At 38.5% G+C, this 17222-nt stretch overlaps 1 protein-coding gene across 1 annotated transcript in view; it reads left to right on the top strand.

Annotated features, from left to right (window-relative positions):
* Cap-H2 (Chromosome associated protein H2) overlaps positions 1–16967 on the top strand; it is an 85020-nt gene extending 68053 nt beyond the window's left edge. The window contains exons 9-11 of the mRNA XM_089107924.1: positions 805–1019; positions 14431–14664; positions 16757–16967. Coding sequence (XP_088964050.1) covers positions 805–1019; positions 14431–14664; positions 16757–16912 — 605 coding nt within the window. The 3' untranslated portion in view covers positions 16913–16967. The remainder of the gene's footprint in view (positions 1–804; positions 1020–14430; positions 14665–16756) is intronic.
* Positions 16968–17222: the final 255 nt, after the last annotated feature.

The raw sequence follows: 17222 nt of genomic DNA, 5'->3' as shown, positions 1-17222 counted from the left end.
TGGGCATGGCTGGCATCTTTTCTTAACAAATTCCTGCAAATTGAGTTCAGTTTTTAAATGCATGCTTACATAGTTTCGAAGACCACTTCCTAGCTAGTGCCACATCTAAATTCCGTTCTTTTACTACCCAAGTAACCACTGAAAGATAATACTTTTCATAATCTAATTGGCAAGGAAAATTTAATGTATTTGTACTGGCGCCATTTGAAATAAGTAGGATACAAACAACAACTTTTCCTCGCTGAAAAGCCCAATGTAACAGTGTATCATGGTTGCAAGAATCGGAAGCATTTGTCAAAATTTTCAAAAAAAAAATTTCAAGTATTTTTTTTAGATGCAAATATATCAGAATATTAAAATGTTAGGCAAAGCAAGGCTGTACACAAATTTTGAACAAACTTGGATGAGAAGAAGGGATCAAAACAAGCATCTCAAATTTTGCTGACAGAGTCAGTAAGTTAAATAAAAGGTGGTAAAAGAAGTCACGTCCTGTTTCTATCCTACCTGTCCTATTTCTAGTATTTAATATAGAAATAACTTTAGTTTTCTTTCTCTCTCTTCTGATTCATCTTCATCTTTACATTTTATGTTAAAAAAAATTAATGAATTAATTGACATTCTTTAATGGTATAGTAATCATAGGAACAATGGAAAAGTTGTTTTAGTTTTGCTCCTTAAGGACCTAAATGTTGGATTGTAAATTAAATTTCAAACATTTCTGCAACTTTCACATTTTTTCTACGTAATTCTTGCTGTTTTCAGATTAGATCATTTTCGTTTTTCATCTCAGGCATTACTTTGCAGATGATATATATTCTAATGGTCTCACCGATGACTCATTTTCACAAGAACCAGAAATTCCTCTTGACAATCAAGATCACCTTCTAAGCTATCAGCAAGAGGGCATAATGACTGCATTGCAAAAATCTCAGCTAAATACAACACTAGCTGACGACGAATCAATTTCCTATATGCAATTAGCCCAACAGAGAGTAGCTGAATATATGGCACAAGCCCAAGTAAGTCCTTTTGAGCAAGCTCTTGTGAGTATTCTTTAAGAAGTTTTTTTCTTATCTGATATATTGAGTTATGCATAAAGGATCTATTTTTTGTTTTATCCCGTCACCGAAAGGTGTTCAACCAATAGTGGCTTAAGTTATATCGCTGAGAAGAGCTTATTGATAATACGCTCTCATTTCTTTCTTTACTTTTGATGATTTGTTTGACGCAACTTTACTTTCATTTACTTCGTAGCCTGAGGCCAATACAGCTAAACACGCTCCTCCTCCATCCAAATCTATTCAAAGCCTCCCTCTTTACACTCTCCCAGGAAGTTCCGATTTCCTTTATATTCATTCTCTGACATCGTCCCACCCCAACCGCGGACGACCTGCTTTCCGCTTAGGCCTAGACGCTTGGCCGTAAAGAACAATCTCGGCAATCTGTCATCTTTCATCCGCTGAAGGTGTCCTAGCCATCTCAGCCTTTCTCTCATCATAGCCCTAGAAAGTGGGATTGAACCACACTTTTCGTACAGCCTTCTGTTTGAAATACGGTCAGTAATCCCAGAACAATGTGTAGGTAATTTCTTTGGAAGACATCTAGCAAATCTTTATCCGCTTTTCGGAGCATCCATACTTCAGAGCTATATTTGACCACTATCATCAGTGTAGCTTACAACATTCTAGTCTTGGTTTGCAGACTTAACATCTTATTCTTCCAAACTTTTTTAACTGCGAAAAAAACATCCTGAGCCTTGAATATTCTACTTTTAACATCTTTACTGCTCCCACCTTCTTTACTAATAATACTACCAAGGTAAGTGAAGCTGTCTACCTGATCAATATTTTGTTACCCAACGTCACCTTTTTATCTTCACTTATTCCTAGCCATAGTGACTTAGTCTTCTTAACATTATTTTTCGAACCTTATTCTAGCACTCTGAACTCGCAAAATCACTAAAAGTTCATTCATTTTGCTCACGCTTTCATCTAGGATGCTTAAATTATCAGCATAATCTAAGTCCAGGAGAGTTTTACCTCCCCATTTGATTCCGTGCTTTCCCATTGCATTTCCTGTGCTCCTTAAGACAAAGTCCATCAAAATGATCGATATAAAGGGGGATACAACACAACCCTGCTTAACACCTGATTCTATATGAAACCAGCTGCGAACCCCATTTCGTACCTTAACCGCAGCAGTGTTATTCTCGTACATAGCCACTATTCACTTTAATGTAGTTGTCTGGTATACCGTAGAAGGATTTCTGTCCGTATTTATGATAGTATTTTAAAACCTTTGGAATCTTTTTTATATCTTGGTGTGTCTTATGGACCAACTTTAGCTCTATGCCGTGCTTCTATTTCTAAAGCAGTTAAAAGTAGAATAGCGTCTAGTTTCGGGGCAGTAATTTGTCTTCGCGATCTTCTTTCTCGGAAATCACTGGCTCGGGTATATAATACAGTCGCTTTGCCTCAAATTTTAGTTTTTTCGTCGCTTCTCCTGTTTTTTAGAATTAGTAATATTGCTCATGTAAAAACCACATTTTTTAATTTTGCTAAGTTACTTTGCCGCTTTTCTAAATCTGAATCAAATACTTTTTTAATGAATGCATATAAAATAAAAAACCCTGTTGATGTTTTGGAGAAAAAGCAAAAGAATTTTTTATCCAAATTAAATGTTTTTTCTCATAATTTATATAGAGCTGCGCACGAAGCTTAATTTATTTTATTTTATTTATTTTTGAATGAAGTGTTAATTTGTTAAGTGTTAATTTATTATCTATTGAATGAAGTGTTAATTTGTGTGGTAATTTTGATTGAAGGCCTTTGCGTATTTGTTGTTATATAGTTTAAAATAATTTTATGGCCTGTTGATTAGCGGTTATTATTTTTATTTATTTCTTTTTTACTCTTCGTATTCGGAGGAAATAAAAAGTTTGAATTGAATTGAAAGCTCTTCTATCAACACAATCGAACGCTTGCTCATAATGTATAGAACTGAGGACCATAGGTGTTTGATAACTCATGCATTTCTCAACTATTAACCTAAAAGTGAAAATTTGGTCGACAGATCCTCTACCTTTTCTAAAACCACGCGGTTCTTCTCTTATAACTTTATCTACAGCATCTCTCATTCTAAATAGTATCATGTGACTAAGGAATTTGCTACCCAAAGAGACCAGAGTAATGCCTCGATAGTTACGACACTCACTCTTATCATCTTTCTTATAAAGTGGTTTAATTCCGGTTTTCCTAAAATCCCAAGGTACTTCCCCTTTTTCAGTAATCATATTCGATATAAAGGGGGATACAACACAACCCTGCTTAACACCTGATTTTATATGAAACCAGCTGCTAACCTCATTTCGTACCTTAACCGCAGCAGTGTTATTCTCGGACATAGCACTATTCACTTTAATGTATTTGTCTGGTATACCGTAGAAGGATAAGACCTTTGTTAAAGCTCTTCTATCAACACAATCGAATGCTTGCTCATAATGTATAAAACTGAGGACCATATGTGTTTGATAACTCATGCATTTCTCAACTATTAACCTAAAAGTGAAAATTTGGTCGACAGATCCTCTACCTTTTCTAAAACCACGCGGTTCTTCTCTTATAACTCTATCTACAGTATCTCTCATTCTAAATAGTATCATGTGACTAAGGAATTTGCCACCCATTGAGACCAGAGTAATGCCTCGATAGTTACGACACTCACTCTTATCATCTTTCTTATAAAGTGGTTTAATTCCGGTTTTCCTAAAATCCCAAGGTACTTCCCCTTTTTCAGTAATCATATTCATAATCTTCAGTAACGTATTTCTAACCTCAGAGCCACCATATTTAAGAAACTCATTTACCACACTATCAGCACCTATAACCTTTTTATTGTTTAATCCCTTTAGTACTGTCGTTAATTCTTCTTCACAAAACACATCATCCTTCACATCCAAGGTATAACAAACTTTTTCATTTTTCTCTATATCTTTTCCTGCAACTCCATCTCGGTTTAGCAAATTCTCAAAATGTTCTACCCCTCTCTCTTTGACCCTTTTCTTATCACTAATTATGGCCCCGTTCTTATACAAGTCCCTTCTCCTCTTTATTAAACACAAAGCTTTTTCACAAATATTCCTAGCTACGCTCCTAACTTTCTTCCCTAAGCCACCATCAGCAACTTCACAATTTGTTGTCCTAAAAGTATTCCATTCTTCCACATTGTCAAATTTTAAAACCTCCAGTTTAATGTTCAACTGTTCATGGAAAGTTTCTCTCGAATTCTCATCCTGAAGCCTACCAACATCATAACTTCCCGGGAGGCAGTTACCCTTCGAATTTTCAGCTTTAAATTAATCCTAGACACTAATAGATGGTGATATTTACTTTTAACATCAATAACAGCACTCATATATACCCTAGTATTTTCTATTGGTCCTGTCAGTCTTTGGTTTATAATAACATGATCAACAAGGTTTGCTGTCTTACGCTGTCTATGTGAATACCATGTTAACTTATGGGCCATTTTATGACCAAACACCGTATAGTTGTAACTAAATTGTTATAGCTACAAAATTGCCGCAGTCTGTAGCCATTACTATTTTCTTTTGCTATTCCAAATTTACTTAGGCTAGGGTACCATCTTTTCCTATTTCTATCGACCTGGGAGTTAAATCTCCTAATAAAACCACCATATTTCTACCTGGGACCTTGTCTATTTGCTCCTGTAACTGTAAGTAACATTCATCTGAGACACTAGTATCTCTCTCAGTCGGTTCTACAGGGGGATATACTTTTATAACAGATATCCTGAACTTTTTAGTCATAAAATGAGCAATTAGTATTCTATTATTAACACCTTCCCAGCCTAAACACGACTTAGCAGCTTCGTTGTTCATCATGAACCCTGCTCCCTGTCTATGTAACCCATCCTTCCTGCCTGAGTAAAGAAATTCTATATAACCTAATTTCATGCTTCCTACCCCTGGGATATAAGTTTTTGAAACTTCTAGTAAGTGCAGTTTGAATCGTCTGAATTTGCCAATCAAAATGTCGATACGATACTTATTTTTTAACGTCGTAACATTCCAAGTTCCAATTTTCATATTCCTTAAATCACTGAAATTATGTTGGCCTCACTAAAAGCAATGGTCTCGGATACCAGTGCAGGACGGGGACCAACACATGTTCTCAAGTCTACAGCGAAGCACTTAAGCCGGCTTAGAACCGTACATCAAGAAGCCCTAGGACCACTTGCATGAATGGAGGCTTTGTGCAATCCTGGTTCCATCTTGGTCGCAACATTGTTTTCAGCACTTGGCGATGCTCTTTTATCAACAAGAGTACAAATCCCGAACAGACGGCCTCAAGTCTATTACCTCCGACTCATTATATATTAATGCCTAGAAATATTATGCTACCAGGGGAAGGAAACCCATAGTAGATAAATCGGCTAGGAAAAGATTTTTCAGCCCGAAAACATCCGCCCAAAGAGACCAAGCCCAAAAGATTTATCCATTAATCAGAATCCTGTGCGAATGTTGTGTCGTTTACTAGGCTATAATTTCCTCGATAAGGGCCACTCCTCAAGTGGGAATAGAGTTGACCCCAAGGTCCCCAGCTTTGCAGTTACCTGAAAAAGTTGAGCCATGCCGCAGTTGTCCTCCTAAAGAGGATTCTCCCACGATAGTGTTCTACGTCACCATGTAATTTAACCCATTACTGGGAGAAAGTTTGTAACTGAAGGAACGTGTGCACACACCGGTTGGCCCTTTTGAGTTTACATTTCAGGGTCCTTTTTTTACATTTTTTTTAATTTTCGAACCTATTTTTGCATCCTGAACTCGCAAAACCTCTGAAAGTTCATTAAAATGACCCATACAAATGGGATTAAAACGCAACCCTGCTGAGCTCCTGATTTAATACGAAACCAGGTACTGACCTCATTTTCTACCTTAAACGCACCAATGTTATTCTCGTATAACATTGTAACAGATGTAATGCCAATCCCTTTAATGCATTTTTCTGGTATACCATACAAGGATAGGAGCTTCGCTTAAGCTCTTCTATCAGTTGAACCAAACGCTTGCTCATAATCTATAAAACTGATAAATAAAGGCGTTTGATGACTCAGTCACTTATCAATTGTTAATCTAAGAGTAAAAATTTAGTAGATGGATCCTGTTCCTCTCCTAAAACCACACTAGTCTTCTTTTAAAACTTAATCTACAGCATCTCTAAATTTATAAAGTATCATCTACTAAGTAATTTGCTTCCTACAGAAACCAGGCTAATCCCTCTACAATTACCACAATCACTCCTATCACCTTTCTTATCTAGAGGTTTAATTAGAGTTTTTCTAAAATCGCTAGGTGCTTCCCCTTTTTTAAAGAATATATTCATAATCTTCAGTAATTTATCTCTAACCTCATATCCACCATATTCAAAAACTTCCTTTACCACACTATCAGCACCTGGGGCCTTATCATTTCTTCATTCTCTCAGTACAGTCTCATTAACTAATTTTTGCAAAATAAATCTTTCTTTACATCCAAAGTGTCACAAGCTTTTTCGTTCTTCTCTATATCTTCTCCTTTAACTCTATCACTGTTTAGCACATTCTCTAAATGTTCTACCCATCTTTTTAATTATTTCCTTCTCTCTAGTAGTAGGCCTGTTCCTATCTTTAACTGGGACAAGTCCAGATTGACTATTACCTGCCAATTTATGAATATGCCAGCACAATATTTTACTATTAAGACGTATCTGCATCTTCCAGATCTTCGGAAATTTTATCCATGGCTTCCACTTCTTGACTTACTTGACTAAGTCCCGTCCGTCCTTGAAGGTCGTCTTGGGGCCTCTTTCTTTTTAATGGCGTGGATGTGCCTTCTCTATGCCTCACGGTATTCTGCTAGGTGAAGAAGGTCCGAGAGGCGGTGAGGTGTGAAGCTTTCCTTCCACATTTTTGGGGGACGACCACGAGGATGAGAGCCGTGAATTTGACCTTTGAAGGTGATTTTCGGGAGACGAGACTGACTCATCCGTTGTATGTGACCGAGCCATCGAAGTTGCTGGAGCTGGATCTGCATGACAATTGTTTGTTGTATTTTAAGGCGCTCGAGAAGTTCGACGTTTGAGATTCTATCAAAGTAAGTGATCCCGGCGATGCGGCGGAGGCACTTAGTTTCAAATGCTGCGAGTCGACGATTGTCATCCACCTTCAGCGTCCATGTTTCACATGAGTAGATTGCGATGGGGATGATCAGGGTATCAAAAAGTCGTGTCTAAAGCCACAGAGACAAATCCTTGCTTCGCCATATGGGCATAAGGGCTTTGAAACTGGAACTCGCTAGGGCGAGACGTCTTTTAATGTCTTTTGATTGACTGTTGTCATTGGTGATCAAACTACCGATGTAAGGGAACTCATCGGCCCACTGGATACTCTCCCCATTAAGTTTAAGGTCTGGGTTAACTGTATCCTGCGGCTTTCGTGAGCAGCACATAGCCTTTGTTTTTTATGCATTTATGGTCATTCCAAAAGAACTAGTGGCTTCGAGGACGTCGTTAGCAACGGCTTGTAGATCCTTGGGTGTTTCAGCCATTTCGTTGATATCGTCGGCCTAGGCTAGCTTATCTGTCTGAACACCCCCTATATGTGTGCCGCAAGTTTTTTCTACCGGGGATAAAACTGCTGTGAGGAAGAGGTTAAACAGCTCTGGAGGCAAGAGGCATCCTTGAAGGACACCTTTGGATGTCTGGAAACTGTCAGTGAGGCCTTCACTAGTCATAACGCGACTCCTAAATTTTGAGTACATATCTTTGATAAGGTCGACTAGGTTTTGTGGGATTCCGCAATGGAGGAGGATATGCCGTAGGCCATTTCTCCAAATAAGGTTGAATACTTGCCTAAAGTCGATGAAGAGTTGATACAGGTCGCGACCGAATTCCAAATATTTCTCTAAAATCAGGCGCACAGTGAAAATCTGGTCAACGGTTGATCTCCCAGGGCAAAAACCTGTTTGGTATTCTTAGAGGACTAAGGACGACACGGTTCTGATCCGTTGAAGTCTAATTCGGGTGAAGATTTTGGCAGTTTGACTTGTTAGGCTAATAGGACGGTAATTATCACATATTGCCTTTGACCCTGTCTTGTGTAGCGAAACAATTGTGGCCTTGCACCAATAAGTTGGGAAATGACCCTCTTGCCAGGCAGTGGATACGATCTTGTGGAAAAGATCTATAAGTGGTAACGCCGGAATTTCAGCAGTTCTGCCTGTATTCCGTCCGGGCCTGGGGCCTTGTTAGTCTTCAGCGCTTGGATGGTATCCTAGACCTCAGAATGGAGAAGAAGTGGGCTGGGGTTTGAGACAGTAACAGGAAACAGGTCCAGGACAGCAGGGTTTAGAAGGATATCAGGATTAAGCTTTTCTTTGAAATGCTCAATCCATCACGATCGGATACCTTCTGCGCTTTGTATTTTTGAGCAGTTTTTATCTAGCAGTGCACAAGAACTGAGACTCTTCTTACTTGCTTGCTCGCGAACTCTCTTATACATACAATGTGAGTCGCCTTTCTTAAAATCAGACTCGCACTGTTCTCATTTGTCTTTTATGTAGGTGCGATGGGCTCTACGGTTTTTTCTACAGCACGCTTCAGCTGCTTATATCTGTCCCTGCTCTCTCTGTCTGACCTGTTATTGTGTTTTCGTTTCTCAGCAAATAATAAAGTAATTTCGTCGGCTATCCAAGGCTTTTTATCCCCCTTTTTGGTTCCTAGAGTGGACATCGCTACGTCGCTGATGATCTTAGAAGAGTTTGTGACCTGTTTATCGATATCCTCTTTAGATAGAGTTATAGGAGTACCTGAAAGAAGGTCTGATATTTGAGTAGATAGTTCCTCGATGTAAGTCTGGCGGTTTTGAGGATCTCTGAGAAGATGCGTGTTGAAACGAGCGGGTCTCTTGTTCAGCTTTGCGGAAGATATCAGGCGTATCTTCAGTGCAGACATGACCAAGGAATGGTCAATGTGGAAATCGCCATCTGCGAGGGTAACAGCTAGCACAGACGATTTCCACCGTCTAGAGACGAGCACGTAATCAATAAGATTACGGGTTTTTCCATCCGGCGAGGTTCATGTCGCCTTACGACGTTCACTGTGTTTGAAGAGAGTATTGGTAACAGCCAGATCATTGTCTCTGCAGAATTCAATGAGGCGTTCTCCCCTCTTGATAAGTCGTCCCAAGGCCAAATGTACCCATATCATCTTCGTTTCCAGCAGAAGCAATACCAACAATAGCATTGAAGTCGCCAATGACAACGACAAGGTCTTTTTGGGAACTGCGTCAACCAGGCTTTGCAGTTGAAGGTAAAAATTGTCAGACTCTTCATCTGGTTCGCTGCAGTCAGTAGCGTAGACTTTTATGATCGTGATGTTTATCGATGATCCTTTCATGCGTATCATAATCAACCGTTCTGACACATGCGTTTCGGAAATCAGGGATCTTCGTGCTTTACTCGACATAAAAAAGCCAACACCTTGGCGATGGACACCTTCGGTTCTTCCACACATTATCAGAATAGTGTTGCCGACCCTTTCTTCGCCAGTGGTAGGGAGGTTTCTTTCTGAAAGTCCCACAATATCCCATTTATATCGGTTTAGTTCATTTAGGACGAGATCTATTTTGCCTTGTTTAGCAAGCATCCTAACGTTTAGCGTTCCAATAGATAAAAAAAAATTAGGGGAAAGCATAGCCTCCGGGGTCGGAGTTGTCAACGTTGTTAGTGTCTCCATTCACGAGATTCTCGGTCGTCAGATCGTCGGTTGCCCTGGACGTGGTAACTTCGTCGGTTACCCCGGACGTGGTGGTATTGGTTTTCATTCTTGATCGTTTGTGCTTCATAGTTTTTAATAAGAAAGAGGGTTTCTTGGCAAATTTCAGGACGGCGGTAAGCCACTCCTCTCCATCTCTAGCAGGGGCCAGCTATATCTACTATCTATAATATGCCCTTCTGGCGTCCTGCATCACCTGCAATTTTCCTATTGCTGGGAGAAGGTTTGTGACTGGCTGGACGTATCCATACGCCGATGGGCCCTGCCCAGTGCACATCACAGGGGCCTTCCACCTCCTCCGCCTGAATTTATGGCCTCCAGAATTGGGTACTCCAGCTATATTTCAAGACCCCCAGAGACCGGGTCCCCCCTTGGTCCGTGCCTCTCTACCACGATGTGCCCTGCATATTTACAGGACGTTCCCCTATCCGCCACTTGGGGACGCGATGAGTGGCCTGGGGGAGGCCCCTATTGAGAAGGTTACACTTCACACCTCCTTAATTCATATTTTAATGCTTTTTCCACTTTCTTTACAAAATTAAACCTAGATACTACTAGATGGTGATCTTTACTTTTAAGATCAATAACAGTGCTCTTATACACCTTAGTATCTTGCATTGATCCTTCCAGTCTTCGGTTTGCAATAACATAATCAATAAGGTTAGCTGTTTTACCCTCATGTGACTACCATGTTAACTTATAGGTCATTTTATGACTAATTACTGCATTTGTTATAACTAGATTTTTATACCTACAAAATTGCAGTAGTCTGAAACCATTACTTTTTTCTTTTCCTACACCAAATTTACCTAGGTTAGTATACCATCTATCCCTGTTTCTACCCACCTGGCCATTAAAATCCCCTAATTAAAATACCATATTTCTACCTGGAACCCTGTATTGTTCCTGTAACTGTAAGTAAAATTCATCTCAGTCATTACTATCTCCATCAGTCGCTCCTACAGGGGCGTATACTACTATAACTGATACCCTGTACCTTCTAGTCACAAAATGAGCGACTAGCATTCTATTATTAATACCTTCCCAACCTAAAGAAGACTTTGCAACTTCTTTATTCATCACGAGCCCTACCCCCTGCCTATGAACCCCATACTTCCTGCCTGAGTAAAATAAATTATGCATCACCTAATTTCAATTTTCCTACCCCTGGGGAATGAGTCTCTGAAACTCCTATCAAGTCCAGTTTGAAGCGTCTGAAATCGTCAGTCAAAATGTCGATACGATAGTTGTTTTTTAACGTCGTAACATTCCAAGTTGCAAATTCTATATTTTTTAATTATTGAAGTTATTATGGCCTTAGGAAAATCAATGGTCCCAGAAACAGTGCAGGACAGGAACTAACACATCTTCTCAAGTCTACACGAAGCGTTTAAGCCGGCTTAGAGCCGAAGAGCAAGAAGTCCCTGGAACCTCTAGTTGAATGGATGCTTTTTGCGATCCTAGGCCCATCTTGGTCACAACATGGTTTTCACCACTTTGTGATGCTCTTCTATCAACAATAGTTGAAATCCTGCACAGACAATCTCAAGCCTATTACCTCCAACTCATTATATATTAATGCCTACAAATATTAAGATACTAAGGGGGGGAGCAACCCTTCATAAATAACTTAGCTAGGAAGAGGTTTTTAGCCTTGAAAACCACCAAAACAAATTAAAGCCAGAAGAATTATTCATTCATCAGAATCCAGTGCAAATGTTGTATCGTTTACTAGGCAATAATTTCTTCGAGGGGTGCTACTGCTCAAGGTCACTCTGCAGTGCTGTCAGCCGTCACAGTTTTGTTTAGGAAAACTCATGACAGGTTTACTCTGATGACTTTATCTGGCTACGCAAGCAGGATTTCCCTGTCCGGGGTAGGGAGGAAGAAAGGAACTTAGGACGGAGCAGTGACTCTAAACCATCTCACAACACCGGAACAGCTCCAACCTTCTATACCCAGCCTATCCTCGCCAGGATACTTTTTATTATTGAAAATAAATTTAGTGAATGACTATTAATAGTCATGTCTTCTTCAAAAGTTCCTTAGTAGAAATTGCTGACCAAGTCAGGATTTAAAAAATTAAGGAGCTTTATTAAATAAAGGCGGTTGTTCAATTTCTTTTGAGAAGTTTTGTTCCTCCTGTGTTTACATTTACAATGGAAGTTGTAGATTTGTTGAAGCCCCGACGAGGATAGGCTGGGCATAAAAGGTTGGAGCTGTTCGGTGCTGGTAGAGGGTTTGGCTTCTCTTCTTTGTAATAAGCTCCTTCGTCCGTCCGTATCCCCAACAGGGAAAACCCGCTTTCGTGGTCTCATAGTGGCGTCAGAGGGGACCTTCCAAGAGTTTGTCTACCCAGAACCCTGACTGCAAATAGTGCTGCAGGGTTACCTTGTTTTGGTGGGCTCTTTGGGCTCAAAAATCAGTTCCTACCTAAGTTATCTATGAGCTGCCTTTTCCCCATTGAAGTATAATATTTATAGGCATGAATATGTAATGAGTTGAAGGTCATAGGCTTGAGATTGCTTGCGCAGAACGTCGACTCTTGATGGTAGAAGAACATCACAAAGTGTGGAAAACCATGTAGTGACCAAGATGGGCCCAGAATTGCACAAAGCCTCCGTTCATGCTGGAGGTCCCAGGGACTTCTTACCTCCCGCTCTAAGTAGAAGTGCTTCGTATAGACTTGAGAAGATGTATTAATCCCTGACCTGCACCAATGGGACCCATTGCTTTTCCTGAGGCCATAACAGTTTCAATGATGAAAATAAGATGAAAATTGCAACTTAGAAGGTTATAAAGTTAAAAACAGCTATCGTATTAACATTTTGACTGACAAATTCAGACGGTTTGAACTGGACTTGTTGGGGGTTTCAGAAACTCATATACCAGGGGTAAGAATCATGAAATAATGTGGTATAATTCATTTATTCTGGCAGAAAGGAGGGGGTGCATTGGCAGGTAGTAGGGCTAATGATGAATAAGGTAGCTTCTTAGGATGAGAAGGTGTTAATAATAGAATTATAGTTGTCTATTTTACAACTAAAAAGTGCAAGGTATCAGGCTTAGTAGTATATGCCCTGTAGGGTAGAACTGACTAATGGAGAAAGTTGTGACTCAGATTAATTTTACTTACAGTTACAGGAACAGATAGACAGAATCCCACGTACAAAAATATTATTTTTATTAGAGGATTTTGACGCACAGTTTGGTAGAAATAGGAATGTAAGGTATCTCAGCCTAGGTAAATTTGGCGTTGGAAAGGAAAATAGCAACAGTTGTAGACTGCTGCAGTTTTGTAGGTATAATAGTCTTGTTGTAACGAGTGCAATATTTGATCATAAAATAGCCCATAAGTTAACATTGTACTCACATGATGGTAAGACGGCCAACCTCATTGATTACGTTATTGAAAATCTATACAAGACACTATGGTATTCAGGAGTGTTGTTATTGATGTTAAAGGTAAAGATAGCCATCTATAGTGTCTAGAGTTAATCTAAAGTGGAAGTGTAGGAAGTGTGTCTACCTTCCGGGAAGTTGTGACGCTGGTAGACTCTAGGAGGAGAATTATAAAGAAGCTTTTCAGGTACAGTTGAATATAAAATATAAAGCTTGACAATGTAGAAGATGCGTGGATGAATTTTAGTAGAATAGTTTATGAAGTTGTACATGGTGTCTTAGAGAGGAAAGTTAGAAAGGCAGTTAAGAGTATCAGTGAAAGCGCTTTAAGCGTGGTAGATGAGACGAGGTATTTTTACAAGAAGTATAGCTGTGTTGGCCTCAGGCGGTTTGGTACTTCTGTGAGTTGTTAGTAGTAGTAATCTTCCAATAGATTCGAAAGCGAATCCATAAGCTTAAATTAACTTAATAATTAAAATAATTTACAGAAGGGCATTCTCAAAAATCAGTCATTACAGTCGCCAATCATGGCTGGTCATTACACTTTTTTTAAATGCCACATGCCCAGTCCATACCCTACATACTAGTACAAAAGTATTTTCGATAGCACATAGAAGGTAACCACATCTTAGTATGGAAATTGGTTCAAAGGTCAGCTACCCTGGAAAACTTGAAAAAAAATGGCTTAAAATACACCTATCTCAAGTCATTAAACAGCCCCCCCCCCCAAGAAAAATCCTTTGATCTATTCTGACTAAGTGCCGCGCCTGTCTGCACCTAAATTTGATATTGAAACACGGTAATATTTCAACAAATTTGGGGATTCACTGACGATGTTTGGTATAATGACCATGTGGGTGAATTTCACCTGATTCTGAGAAATCATTGGGTTTTTCTTTTTTGTAATATGCTTTTTGGAGTTTTGAACTTCCCATTGTATGAAAAAACCTTCTTTTCTGCGTATATTCTTTGCAGAATGTATGCCCATCTCTGAAGTTTAAGCGTTTTATTCTTTCATGGAATTATATATGTACCTGCATGCAGAGAGTGGTAGAAGTGAATTCCCGTCCCTTTAAACGGCCCGGACAACCCTCTCCCCATGCTAGTTGAAAATACCCAAAAATGTCCTTTGTCTCTCTCCCACTCCCAACAAATTATGTGCGTACCTATGGCTATTATTCGTTGTGTTTTATAGGAATACCTCCAGAAAACCGACTTGGCGAAACGGGTAGCGGATTGGCATGAAGCAATTCTTCCGCATTTAGAAGAGTCAGAAAAGCGCCCAAATTTTGACATACACGAATACGGGACTTTTGTCCTGAATAAACTAACCGAAAATCTTGAAAAGGAGTGGCTTCACTTTGGTGAAGTAGTTCAAGGAAAGCCAGCTGCGGAAGTTGGGAGGTTTTTCTCTGCTACTCTTCAGCTCGTAAGATATTTTCTTCTTCTTTCAATCTATAAATATCTTAAATCAACCGTATTATTTTTGGTTTTATCTTTCGTATACATTTTCGTGCCATAAACAAATAGGCTCAAGATGTATTTTCATAACTTCAGAAGACTGTAAGTAAGGCTAAGAAGGATTTTGTGAAAATAATTTTTAGTATTATTCTTTTTTTTCACAATACCCTAATTAAGAAAACTGTGGAAAAAAAATGGTGCATAAATGTACTATTTTAACTCAGTTTTGCTGTACCGTTCATAATATTGTGTCAGCTAGTCTTTGAACTAGAGGTAGGCTGGTGATTAGTTCGTTGGATTTTTTTTTTTTTTTTTTTTTTTTTTCATTCAAGGTCATTTACTTATCGTTTGTCATCGGTTTTTCAAGCAACCACCGGACACAAAATAAGCTTACGTGTTCTTCTTCGTCTACGGTCTTCTTCCATGTGTTTTCTCCCTATCTCTCTCTCTCTCCCTATCTCTCCCTCTCTCCCTATCTCTCTCTCTCTCTCTATCTCTCTCTCTCTCTCTCTCTCTCTCTCTCTCTCTCTCTCTCTCTCTCTCTCTCTCTCTGTCTCTCTCTCTCTCTCTCTCTCTCTCTCTCTCTCTCTCTCTCTCTCTCTCTCTCTCTCTCTCTCTCTCTCTCTCTCTCTCTCTCTCTCTCTCTCACTCTCTCTCTCTCTCTCTATTTATTTCTTCCTTTCTTTATTTATTCCGATTTTACTGTTTAAAACGTAGATAAATTGAAATAAAATTTGACAACCTTTTCAATAGCTATGAAATCAATTTCATTTATTAAAACCGGAAACTTTGAAGTTACTCTCTAAAGAGGTATATACACCCTCTCCTCGTTGAAGAATCAGACAGAAATTTAGGTTGCTTAAATCATTGTGGTAAGATTTTGTTTTATTGAATGAATATCAAACCAACTTTTTCGCTTGTGAAGTTTGCTTTCTTTATATTCTCATGCTAATTTTTACTATGTACTTTCTAATATGTAGTGGACAACCGTTTGCAAGGGCTAAATACCATGTTTTTTATATACAAACCAGGAATCCAATATTTTTATAAATACCAAAAAATATAATTTTCAAAATCAATGGGGGAGGTAATTGCCCTCTCCTCTCCACACTCAATTGACGCCACTGAACAAATTAACATTACTAAGAAAATTATTTTGTCCAATACGAGACTTCTGAAATACTTTGTCCACATTACACCTACCCCTCCCCCCCCTCCCCTAATGCCTGTATATAACGCTAGACAAAAGTGCGTTGGGATTTTGTTTTGTTTTTTCAAATTGCCATTATTTAGTATTATGAACCAACTGCCAAATGAGTACAAAAAATAATGCGTATCAATAAAATCAACAAACTTGTAAGGCAGTGAAGTAATAATTTTGTTATTATAGTGCCTAGTTTGGAAGAGGGGATAAATTGAACTGTCGCTGAAAATAGTTAGGATGGGAAATCTTAGTTTAGCAACACAAAAATTTCCAATTTTATACTCGGTTTCAGTTTCACTGCATCCCAACACTTAATTTAGAATATTGTCAAAGTTTAGAGGGAGGGAATTTAATGACCGAACAGATTTCATTTTCCTTTTGGGGACACTTTAACTGCGTAACACTTTTTTCGTTGCAAATTGTATAATCTTCTATTGGATGTCTGTATGATAATAGCGCATAAGCTGTACACTTCTTTTTTTCTCTTTTTTTTATAGGGGTGTATATAACATCTTACGTTATATCAACTAGATATTATCAATGTACAAACTGGGCCAATAACTACCATTATGTTAATATGATTAGACCAATAATTTTTGTCGCATACTTTGTGATATATTAAACATTTGAAACTTAATATATTCAAATAGCTTAAAGCTTTACTCAGATGGCTGTTTTTAAATGATATTGTTCTAACCTGACTTTAACTTTTATCCAGCAATGTTTTTTGAGGTTACAAGGGATTTAGACTGAGTAAAGTTCTGTAAATCTTTCCATCTTTGAATTAATCCATTAACAATTGTATAAATTCAAATGCATATTTTGATTTTTTTTTTTTTTTTTACCTTTTTTTCAGGCAAATAGTTTAAACATAGATATAAGAGATGATGGTCATTTAGCTATCGATACAATGCATGTAAAATTTTTGAAGTCGGAAAGGCATCACGAATGCATGGATGAAGGTGAAGCATTCCAACAACAAAAGAAGAATGGAAAAAGGAAAATTACATAATTCTTTTTTGTAATTATGCTGTTATTTTGATAAGAATTTTATGTCTATTAATACGTTGTTTTCATATAGTTCTCCGACTTGATAAAAAATTCTTTTGTATTTTTATTGGATCTTTTAACACATTATTACTACTGCTAGGAATGTGTTACAGTATCTGCCGCATGAGGCTGATACCCTTCTCCTCCATTTCGTCCTATGTATACCTTCTATTTTGGCCACCTCCCAAAAATCTCCAAAATGTTAGGCTCGGTTGTAATAGAGGGGAGAACTGGATTAATCCCTTGGTATGCCTCGATTTAGAAGGAAAAGC

Source organism: Artemia sp. Qi Xiang Cuo, chromosome 1, assembly GCF_049724085.1.
Source record: "Artemia sp. Qi Xiang Cuo chromosome 1, ASM4972408v1, whole genome shotgun sequence".
Taxonomy (NCBI): Eukaryota; Metazoa; Arthropoda; class Branchiopoda; order Anostraca; family Artemiidae; genus Artemia; species Artemia sp. Qi Xiang Cuo.
The sequence above is the reverse complement of the archived record's forward strand: the minus strand, read 5'-3'. Positions and strand labels throughout refer to the sequence as shown.